Source organism: Polyergus mexicanus, unplaced genomic scaffold (assembly GCF_030449975.1).
Source record: "Polyergus mexicanus isolate NDT 795.1 unplaced genomic scaffold, iyPolMexi1.0 SCAF_14, whole genome shotgun sequence".
NCBI lineage: Eukaryota > Metazoa > Arthropoda > Insecta > Hymenoptera > Formicidae > Polyergus > Polyergus mexicanus.
This window is the reverse complement of record NW_027223334.1, coordinates 745,450-757,258: the sequence shown is the minus strand read 5'-3', so window position 1 is coordinate 757,258 and position 11,809 is coordinate 745,450. Positions and strand designations below refer to the sequence as shown.

At 32.2% G+C, this 11,809-nt stretch overlaps 1 protein-coding gene across 5 annotated transcripts; it reads right to left on the bottom strand.

Annotated features, from left to right (window-relative positions):
• Positions 1–1,677: 1,677 nt before the first annotated feature.
• Med14 (mediator complex subunit 14) lies at positions 1,678–11,375 on the bottom strand. Of its 5 annotated transcripts, none has more exons than XM_070307323.1 (25): positions 11,016–11,370; positions 10,676–10,889; positions 10,459–10,591; positions 10,201–10,374; positions 9,987–10,112; positions 9,672–9,851; positions 9,403–9,596; positions 9,162–9,279; positions 8,941–9,082; positions 8,639–8,843; positions 8,398–8,557; positions 8,062–8,269; positions 6,838–7,049; positions 6,446–6,692; positions 5,989–6,132; positions 5,743–5,883; positions 5,479–5,648; positions 5,221–5,415; positions 4,880–5,140; positions 4,549–4,795; positions 3,877–4,247; positions 3,499–3,657; positions 3,157–3,426; positions 2,824–3,078; positions 1,681–2,533 (listed from the first exon to the last, which is right to left on the bottom strand). In XM_070307323.1, the coding sequence occupies exons 2-25, from the start codon at positions 10,822–10,824 to the stop codon at positions 2,369–2,371; spliced, it is 4,626 nt and encodes a 1,541-aa protein (XP_070163424.1). In that variant the 5' UTR covers positions 10,825–10,889; positions 11,016–11,370; the 3' UTR covers positions 1,681–2,368. The 5 variants fall into 5 exon arrangements, with proteins under 5 accessions (XP_070163422.1, XP_070163423.1, XP_070163424.1 ...); XM_070307324.1 differs by having other exon boundaries at positions 1,683–2,533; positions 6,838–7,016; XM_070307321.1 differs by having other exon boundaries at positions 1,678–2,533; positions 5,221–5,648; positions 11,016–11,371.
• Positions 11,376–11,809: the final 434 nt, after the last annotated feature.

The window sequence follows — 11,809 nt, the reverse complement described above, 5'->3', positions numbered from 1 at the left end:
CCTGTATGAAAATGTGCTGTACTGTGTTCCTAATAGAGGAATAACAATCAAACCTCCTTTTACCTCTGACACGCGCGAGAGAGAGCATCTTGAACTTAAAAAGAATATATGTAATATGTATCAAAAAATATTTTACCATACATATACTTGTAAATCATGTAATGTATAATTAACGATGTCTTAGCTATGATTGTATGCTCGCGTAAATACATTACGCGAGATTCACACAGGCTAATTGGAGGATTGAAACTCTCATATAAAACTCGTTAGTTGTTAGTTTAAAAATATAATACACAGTAAAATGCTTGTTTTTTTGACAATGTGCAGTTTAATTTAGAAATCAAGAACACGTTTTTTGCATGCAATGTGCACTATAAAAATATTTATATTTATTTTTAAACGCTCCCATAGAGAATGTATCTGTCGAGTATATTAAAATAATGTAAAGGTTCTTTTTGTTGCAATTTGATCCGTACGTAAATACCAATATTGCAAATAATAATCTAAGAGGATTTCACTCTCTCTTTGTTATTTTTCGCTGCGGAAAATTAAAAGATGAAAATATGTTTAAATATCTATTCTCGAAATCTCGTTTCCTGACATTCATATAGCACATACATAGGCTTGCATTTATATTTGGAAATTCGCTGGGATTAGATAGGGATAAATTGCAATATTGATAACCTGATTCTTATAAAACTGTCTAATATGTAATTCTATATTATAAATGTATAAATTTCAGAAAGGCTATTTAAAATCAACAAAAAATAACGATGTCAAAGAAACATGAAGTCTAAGATACCAGTTTAGAATCTTATGTGGAGTTTGTGAAAGTCGAGTCAAGATTAATGTGTTTATTCTGGAGTTGCGATAAAATAATGAATAAAGCGCGTGTTGTAGTTGTATGCTACGATAGTTTCGCATAAATTAATATAATAATCTATATTAAATAAGTATCTTTTCGGTATTAAAGATACAGATAAGAGCTATATTGCAGAGAGTTATTTTTGAAAGATTATGTGAGATGTTACAATGATAAGATTGAAAAAAATGACAAAATAACACAGACACGGCCAAGAATGCATGATATTGCTTAGTTTAAGTTCAAAGTTTAAGATTTTTAGTAGGTATATTCATTTCTGTTTCGATACAATTCAGAATTATCATGAAATAGTTGTATCAAGATATATTCAAATTTTATATACAGAGACTGATACCTGACCTAAAAGTGTATATATTTGAGATGCGATTATCGATATACAGTTGTATTCCAATATATTATTATTAACTGTATGAATACTGTACAATTGCATATATTAAGAATATAGTACGATTGATTTTTGTTAAGAGTATTACATGTTTTTTGTAAAAAAAAAAAAAAAAAGAACTGTACACACAGAACCAAAATAAAAATTTTATATTATTCATAAATCCCAGATAAAATATGCAAGTAATGTTTCTGCAAATTGTTTTATTTTATCGATTCATTCCAGCAATGTGGAGATAATTAAATGTCAAAAGAATAGATTCTTTGCTAAATCCATGTACTAGCAGATAGATGAGTATGTATAAGGTTATACATTTGAGAATTGGTTCATATCTTTTGTATAAACATTTAGATTTCTACACATTTATTTGTAAAATAATATTAAACATATTCATTAAAAAAATAGAATTGTGTTCACAAACTATATTTCAAGAGGCATATAAGACGTCTTGTCCTTGATACATTTATGAACATTTTTACCTCTATATTTTTGCAATATAATGTTTTTATTATGCAACAATATTGTAAATTTCACTCTTTCACATTCATATTGATATACCGGATTATTTATATGTTACAAAGATACTTATCTCAGTAACATATTTGTACCTTCTATTTGCATACAGATAATTTTCAATGAAGAATATCAGCTAATGATAAGCAGAATGTAAATAGAAAGAAATTTTCATTGGCAAATAGTACCATTAAATCTTTTTAGTTATCATATAATACAATTTATACATTCTTTCTAGCATTTTATACTTGTCACAAATAGTATATGTACATGGTCGATTGTTAGCTGTGATGATAAGATATACAATGTATATTTGTAGTAGCGATCTCAGAAATGTCAGATTATTTATAGAACTTTCAATGATTTTCTTTTTCTTTTTGTTAACTATTTATCTCTATCTTTCTCGGATCGAATGTGGTAAACGTATAATAGTCATCTTTCTCTCCTAAAATCTTCCCCATAAAATGTAAATCTGCTCGTGATGGAATAAACGCGCGCGTCCTTTATTAGGATCGAAATTTACATTCTTAATTCGTCCACGTCGGATGACTCGGTAGACAAAGGGGATTAGGAGAGTAAAGCAAGTCCTATTGAGGCGGGCCACCCATCATACCCATCGGTGGCATACTCTGGATGCCGTATGGTCCCTGCGGTGGTCCTTGGCCGCCAGCCATAGGCGAATGCATTTGCATCGCTGCATTCTGGATCTGCTGTGTGGGAGGTACCTGATTTCCGGCTGGAGATGCCACAACCTGTTACAGATATCGTAAAGTAAGCTTTGTATATTTCCATTAAAGTTCCCGTAAAATTATTTTTCGTGCTTTTGTTAATAATATTTAGTTTCCAGTATCTTACATTATCGAAAAAACAAATCGTCGCATATATTATCGGAAATATCCTATTAAGTTATAGTGAGGAATAATTTGTTTTTATATATATCCAACGTAGAAAAAATATTTATGTAATTTCTCATGATCTAATACAGTTGCAGCCAGGAACCAAGAATCTCAAGATCTTTCCTTTACTTAGTAAAGTATTATACCTGTGATATAACTGATGGTTCCGATGGTAGCGTGAAATTAGCTAAAAGATCCCTTACAGCGGGGAACAGTGAACATTCCGACTGATTCGCGCCGTACTCGGCGAATCTCTTTAGCTGCATGGACGCTGCCGTAATCGCTGGACTAAGATCTCTTCTTTCAGCTAGTTGCGTTAAATTCGTGGTAACGTCGTATACAAATGGTAGTACGAAGGATGTCTCTCCTGGATACGACATACCTATTCTCGTAAGTTGCAACTGTAAAATATGTAAAATTGTGTAACGACAAATCGAATTTTCGAAGAAAATTCCAAGTGCTCAACAAGTCGTACTCACAAAGAATAAAATTTTGCTCCTGCAAACATGCACTCCCTCTGATCCCGGGGGCACTATCTGTCCGGTAGAAGGTGGAATACGCAAGCACAATTGCACAGACCACTTCAACTGCTGTTGCTGTACAAGACCAGGAACTAACTCTAGTTTCATTATTTGCACAAAATCTTTCAACACTTTAAATCGTATATTAAGCATTCGTCCGAAGCCAGATAGTGTGTTGTGTTTATAAGGCGGGGCGGCGACTCGTGTATCAAAAAATTTTTCTATAATCTACAAATAAGAGAAGTTATTTCAATGAATAACGATGTGTAAATACGTAACATATGCATTTTAATTACTTACTTGTAATTCTTCCAGGCTCCATTGATCTTTGTACTCTGGAAGTGGTTGCACTTTAATATGAAGAGATTGGAAATATTGCGGATTTAATCCAACTCTACATTGTAAGCTTTCGACTTTAAAATGTACTACGCCTGGTTCAGTGCTATTGATACCAGTTACCTGTAATTTATATATACATGATATATATATTATAGAATATCATATTTAATGTAAAGAAGTATTTATATATATATATATATATATATATATATATATATATATTTCACGTAAATAAAATAAATATATTAAATATATATATATATACACGGAGACACATAAATTCACCAAATACTCGCAGACAACTGAATTATCTTACGATTTATACACAAGTTCTCTTACGCAATCGTCCGTCTGGATAAAGCGTTGCAGTTGTCTTCTCATGTAGACGCAACCCAGAAATCTTTCGAGCGGCGACATATCCGGACCAGGTAAGCCGGACGGATGAGGCGAGGCGCAACAAAGTGATTCTAGCGCTTCGTGCGTGAGAAGCGTCGGTACGGCACCAGCCCAAGATCTTGGCGGTAATACTCTGGACATATGACTACCAGTCTTGTGATCAGAGGCTTGTGGGCTATGCAGTGCTATGTGACTCGGACTTTGCCCAGGTCTCGCAGGGGATGGTCTCGGTACGCTCGGAGATCCAGGCCAATTGGAAGCAGCTGGTGAAGCCATACTTTGAGAAGACGGGAAAGGACTACCGTCGATATGACCTGAATGTTGATGTTTCGTTATTATTAAATTTTTTTTGTAAAGATTTATTCACATTAAAAGCACAAGACAAGTATCACTATCATTGTTGGACATAATGTTTCGTTTTTGTAAAACAATGATCATACAATTTCTGAAAGCGAAAATGTCATTATTTCTCATTTAGATTTGCTTTTTTCAAAGTAATTCAATGAAAATGCAAACGCTTTTTAGTTAAGGCAAATACAAAATATATATATATAATAAAATTTTGAAAAACGCAAAGAAAATATTAAGGATTGAAAAATATATATAAAAACACACCTGTTTGCATGAATGAACCAGCGGGGGAATGTCCTACTTGAACATTACTACAAGGTCCTGGCGACGATGTTGGCATGAGACCAGCCGGACTAGGAACGTGCATCGGATTTAGAGGACTGTTTGCAACGAGTCCCGATCCGGGAGACGGATGCGGTAACATGTTAGGTGTATTCGGTGGTAACGATGGCGGGGACGCTAAATTAAACGATGTTGCGGGGCTGCTTCCGAAACTTTGATGTTGACTGGCCTAAAAAAAAAAGAAAGACAGAAAAAAAATATTTTTATAAACATAGTCGAATATTTTACATATTATCTTAATTAAGCAATATACCTGGGATATATTTGTAGTATGAGGACTGGCTGGTGTATGAGGATTACTGCCGGATGGTGGTGTCAGCGGCGGATGAAATCTTAAACCCTCACGCTGTTGCGCGGGCGATTGCGGTCCGCTTCTGTGATGTCCCAAAAAGCCTCCTACGTTGCCTCCACCACCATCGCTATCCATAGTAACGGGGGACGGTGGATTATCATCCTCCGATTGAGATCTTCTTCTAAATACCGCATTTTCGTCGACGTATTTCGACAGAAATGCCTACAATACGAATATGCTTAGCTATATTGTCTCAAGCGCTTTGCTTTTTATTAAGAAGAAAAACATATCATTTATCTTACCTTTAAGCCTTGCGTAGGTGTAAACTCGTCGACGACGTTACTCTTGTCGAAATGACTATAAGCACCGTCACGTAAACTCACCAAACCTCCGCCGCGCAGACGCAACTCCAAACAATACATGCCTTGATACGCTATCTTTACTAAAGTGACACATTGTGGCATTATAGTAAACGTTTGTACTGGCACTCGTGGTCTCTGTAGAGAGGAATTTATCCGTAAGTCTGAACCAAAAAAAGGCAGATACGCGCGTGCACTTACCGCATGCACGCATAACTGAGGAATTGTCGGTAATTTACTGATCGACGTGAGAGGCTGAAGCGTTTCGTTAAGTATATGAATAATTTGTGCCAAATTTTTGTGTCTATTTAAATGGGCTTCTAGCTGTTCCTTCATTACAGAATGTGCATTGGTCACTGTATTGGTTGGACCTAAAAATACAAATAAAATGTTTATTATTATACATTTCCAATGACGATAATATGAAATATGTCTCTCAATAAAAATCAATATACAAAGACTTACTTCTACCAAATACCAGTTTAAAATGTGCTTTATCATTCCATTGTACAGTTACAATTGCGGCATGGTTTGGACCATATGCAAGAACTAGCTTGCTATAACTATAAGACTTAATGCTAACCATGTTGCGTAAATTGTATTTCTCTAGAGTGAAAAGCAACATTAAATTATAAAAACGTAATTAATATATGATATATAATACACTATATAAGATTATAATATATATATATATATATATATATAACATACCCATTTTGAAATATTCAGCTAAATCATGAACAAGTGAATACAAATGCACTATTTGTGCCCAGTCATTTAATAAGGCATCTACAGTGCGGGAGACGGTATCGGCTGTTCCCATTTCATATTGAAAGTAGACTGGTCTTCGCACACCTATAAGAGATTCAAAAAATATATCTGCGCTCTATAATCTTTATTATAACAAAAAAATTACAATGTATTTTATGAATCCGTTTACAGAAATAAATCAATTTTTACTCAGAAATCAAAGCAAGAATTACTTATATATAAAAAATTGTATATTTGAAAATTAAACATTTAAAATTTTGGATAAATTCCTCAAAGAAAAAAAATCATAGCAATTAATGAAGTATCTTTGGAAAAACATAAGAACTTTAAAATTGTAAAACTATGATATCTAAATATTAATGATAAATAGACACTTGATTAAAAAAGAAATTAATACCTTGTTCCTTAGGATGATTACTGGAGAGAGGACTACCGAAAAATACAAATTCCACCATCCAAGTTTTAGCCATGCCTTTGCCTTGAATTCTAATCGAAACGCTCAGCAGCCTTTTGAGAAGAGCGTGCCAAGCACTGCTTGTAGCGATAGTCGGTGATGGCGCAGGTAATTGAACAAGTTTAAGTACCAATGCTGTGGCATTTGCTTCAACCTGTAGCCCTTGATGGGCTATCTCTCGTCTGGTAAGCTGCAAATTAATATTAAATAAAGACAATTTTATTATCGCGGAAAAAATCGATTATTGTTATATAGGACGCTCCTTACAGAAATATGTTTTTCTTTAACAAGAAACGATCTGTAATATAAAAATCAACGAGAAATTGAGATCTTACTTCTTGAGCTAGAGTTACGAATGGTATCCGCTCGTCGCACAGAGCGACAACATGCGCCAATTCCGGAATGAAGTAAGCCGGATGTTTTGCTCTTCTATTCTGTGATGTTCCCACCGCGTCTGTCCTTCCTCCGACCCCAGTGCTTCTACGTTTGTTGCTCGTCGTCGTCTCCACCACTTCTGTAATGCACCCCCCATCTTGATCATTATTCCCTAAAAAATCCACCCGTTAATCCCCCTAAAAGTAGTAGAAGTAGTATACCACACTGAATGTTGCCAGATGTTAATTATTATCTATACACACTATGTTACAATATATTAATAATCGAGCAATCGAGTATTAGTAAGGATTAATGAGAAAGCTCTTATAGCATTTCCAAGGCAGGATAAATTATATATATTTTATACAAGAAAATATGCAATATTGCATGTACATATAATTATATTGACTCGACAACAAATTATAAAAACAACTGGTTTATACATTTAACTGGCTTTTACATCATGCCTATTCAAGTTTTGATTCGCGAATGAAATGCTCTTTCTTCAGTATTGCAAAATCAGAGTAGAAAAGACAGAGAAGAAGAAGTAAAAAACCAGTTAAGAGGTGCTGTTTATAGATATAATTCCAGGCACGTGTTATGTCTAGAATTAATTAGTTGTATCGTTAAGAATGGTTACAGCAATATGATTTGCAGATGAAGATAATGAGCTTATTGTTAGTGATGAACTTGAATAGATCTGACTAATACATATATATATAGATATACACACTTATATGTTACACAACACTCAATAGATAGAATAGATGAAAAACTGGAAATCGTTAATAAAGAGAAAGAGAAAGAAAGGCAGAAAGAAAAACGTTATTATAAAATACAAGATTATAATAAATTTCGTACTACAACTAAAACTATATAAATACTAATATATATACTTTTTATTTTTACCTGCAAATACTTGCACATCTACGTTAATATGATAAATAAACTAAACTCACAAATACACATGCATATCTTTATACATTTTACTTATCCATATAATGATTTAATGATAAAGAACAATATTACTATATTGTTATTCAATATTATAATATTGTCAATAATTAATAGTCAATCCATTTAAATGTATGAATTTTTTTGAAATTAAAAAAGAAGTTGAGAATATGAATATATGAAAGAAATATATATAGAAAATATTAAGTAAAACATGTGGATATACTCACCACTATCGACACTTGTAAATGGGCCGTGTGTAATGACAAAAGTATCAAACTCAATAAGACTCTGAACTTTTAAATACATTTTCGGTATTTCTGTTTCTATACTATCATCGTGCGGATCATCTTCGATAGAACTATGCTTCACTACAGCGAGATAGAAAGAACATTCTATTTCACACGGCGAGTTTTCTTTTTCTCTGAATGCAACAATCTAGAACAAGCAATATCACGGAATATATATGTACAACTCTATAATATTAATTTATTATTTTTATCAATGTCAATATATCTTTCAAATGTGATTATTATTATAATCCTTAAAATTGTGAATTTACATACCAGTATAACATTAGGATGTCTATGCAATTGTACAAACATGCGATGCCTACTAATCTTAGACATAGGGTGATCTGGATGATGTAAGACAGGCAAACGTTCATGAGGGGTAGCGGCTAAATGCTGCAATGTTTTCTCGCAACGTCTTTGCGTTATCCAAAATCTGCCAAAAAATAAAATACTTTATCGATAATTAATCTTACTTTAGAAGAACGTAAAAAGAATATCATAGTAATATTCGTACCTCAATTCAGATATAAGTGTCGGAAGACGCGAATGATCTCCATTCAAAGCTGCTGTCAACTCTGGTACAAGAGGCGCATCATATTGAGGGACATGACACTGTAGCATACCAGTATGAGTATCAACTGTGATTAATAAAAGTTCAGCACGTAAACATGGTTGTAATATCGGTACTGACAAAATAGCTGGAGATCCTGCTAAGGTACCTATAAATATGGACGTTATATAAAAATCTTTTTATTTAATTTGAATATAATGTGTAAAAAATAAAAGAAAGAAGCAGAAAAGAAACCCTTAACTTACATTCAACGTCCTTTAACATTGTTTGTAACTCTTGTTTCAATTCGGATAGACGACTTCGCGTTCGAATATAAATCGTATGTACGAGTAAACATTCCATTGATAACTGATCCGATCTAATAGCTCTATGTGCTATTTCGCTTTCCTGTATAATATTACCGTAATGTATTATTATAAACATTGTGAAAATTTTAAAAATATAAGTATATTATATGTTACTTTACCTTACTACCCAACGATGGAATATGTACAACTGCAAGAGGCCTTGCAGGATCATGTTGATCTACTTGAATGGTCAATTTGTATCCAAGCTCTGATCGTGGATCTTTACTCGTTAATTCCCTAAAAACATTTCATATATGAGTATAAAAGTTCCAATATATATCCAGTTGTGTATCTATATATATAATTTTTTATGCTGTATTATGTTTTTTTCTAAAAGATGTTATAAAGATGTATTATTACCTCCAATAAGATACAGAGAGACATTTGCCAGGTATATATTCATCTACATGAATATGATCATCTAATCTATCCTGAATTAGCCTTAATGTCTGAGAAAATAATACTTCTAGTTGTAATGATTGGCAAAAGTAATGCAAAACAAAATACACTTCTGACAATGGACTGCTACTTTCAGCTAATCGTGATTGAATAACCTGTTGTAGAAAGAAATTCCATCAGTTAAACATATCTGAGAATAGTTTATACTAACTTTATTATATGATATATACCTGATGTACATATCGAGTTTGCAAGGGATGCACTAATGCCTTTCCATCTCCAGTTTCTCTATCCGAAACCAAAATCTCCAATTCTAACAATCTCCATGGGACTGTTGGTCCATCACTCATAACTGTAAGTGATACTGAAAACTCTTGCTCTACTAGAAATGTCACTCTTCCTGCTTCAATCTATATATTAATAATAAATCAAAATTATAATCATAGATATGTAAATAGTAAATCATATATACAATTTCTTTGTTCTTTCACAAAATAATGTTGCAGAATTTACTTATATCTTTATTGTTATTTGTACATATGTACCTTTAAATTACGCATTTGTGGCAATAAATTTCCAGTGACCAATCTATGTTGAATAACTTGATTCAATCTTTGCAATGTAGTTCTTTTTTCTGCAGCTGTAATAGGATCTGGAGGCACTATTCTTTCCTGTTTAAATGTTATAAATGCAATATTTTCATAAATTTCTTGTATAATTAACATTTCTTTTAATAATATAATAAAATTCTATACTTACTCTAATGCAGGCTGGTAATCTACCATAGGTGCCAGTGGTAAGTACTTCTACAGCTGCAGGGATATGAAAATTTGGAAGTCTAGCATGCACCAAAGTTTCACGAGCCATTCTTGCCAGCATATCCGCAGTATCAACAAAGAGCAATGATTGTTTATCCAAAAATGCCATAATATGCTAAAACAAAAAAACAAATATAAGTCATCAGGTGACATATTTTAATTACATAACTAATAGAATATATAGAAATTTATATCTTACTGTAGATTTATCCACTTTAGACGCACTATTTGCCCATTTTACTAATGCTAATAAACGAACATACAACTGTCTTGTTCGAGCAGAAAAATTATAAATTTCAATTTTGCGTTCCATATCTGTTTTACGAGGTAATCTAAATACACAAATACCATACAAGATAGATTATATCACAATATGTTAATGTATGTCTGTTAATATCTTGATATCTTATACTTACAGTTCAGCGAGAACAGTGAGTTCATGATATGTTCGTTGTATTATAAAATCTATGAGCATGCCTAACGAAATAGATCCTCCACGATTACCCTCTTGAGGTATATTATTCGTAACAGGAGTCTGATGACCTTCTAAAGGTACGGGTGCCATTTTGAAGTTGTTTTCAATAAAGAATGCTTTCTCAATTATATATAGATATATATATACATATATACCTATGGATAAAAAATTATATGTAATATCTCTTCTCTTCATATGTGCATCACAAGATATATTAATATATCTTATATTAATAATACTAATTATATATACTTTATATTTTTAAAAATTAATTTACTTACTACTTTCTATTATATACTAAATTAAATTAAATATAATTTAATTTAAAAAAAAGTTTAATATTTTATAATTCTGGTCACAGCAGATCTCGTTTAGATTAGTATCCGACTTCTATTCTTATTCTTTTATCAACGCCGTGATAATCAACATAATTGAAAGCAGCATATTGTGACAATTCTATAATTCCCTCAATTTTACAAAATGGGCAAATACGTTTTATTTTCCGCTGTGATTTTATAACTCGAATACATGGTTACAACAAAATATTTTTTGGCATATTTATTCGTAATAATTAAGCTGAATTAAACGCGTTTATAAATAACACAATAAACTAGTTCGAATGTTTATTTCAGCAATGGAATAAGAAAAAAAAACTGGTAGACATTCACGAGATTTTATGTAAAGTTTCGTCCGCTACGAACGAAATGCTAAGAAATACTGCACCATAAATATAAATTGACGTGAGAAAATGTCGTTGTTTCAGTTTCAGTCCGAGAGATAATCATAGAATACTTCGTAGAATGAGAGAGGAAACTGTCTTGCAGATAAGACACGACACAATATCCATGACCGATCAAATTTTTTCATTCTTCTTTTCCGGAAAAAACAGATAAAACATTTATACATTAATTATTACTTATTTGATATACATAAGTAAAGAAATATATATAAATTTCTCAAATATTATTTAAATTTATTAATTTGTTTACCATCTCGAATTAGATTCTGCTTTATTTACCATAGGATCAAAGTGTATAGTAGCGTTGACGTTGGAAGAAACGAGAACTAACTATCA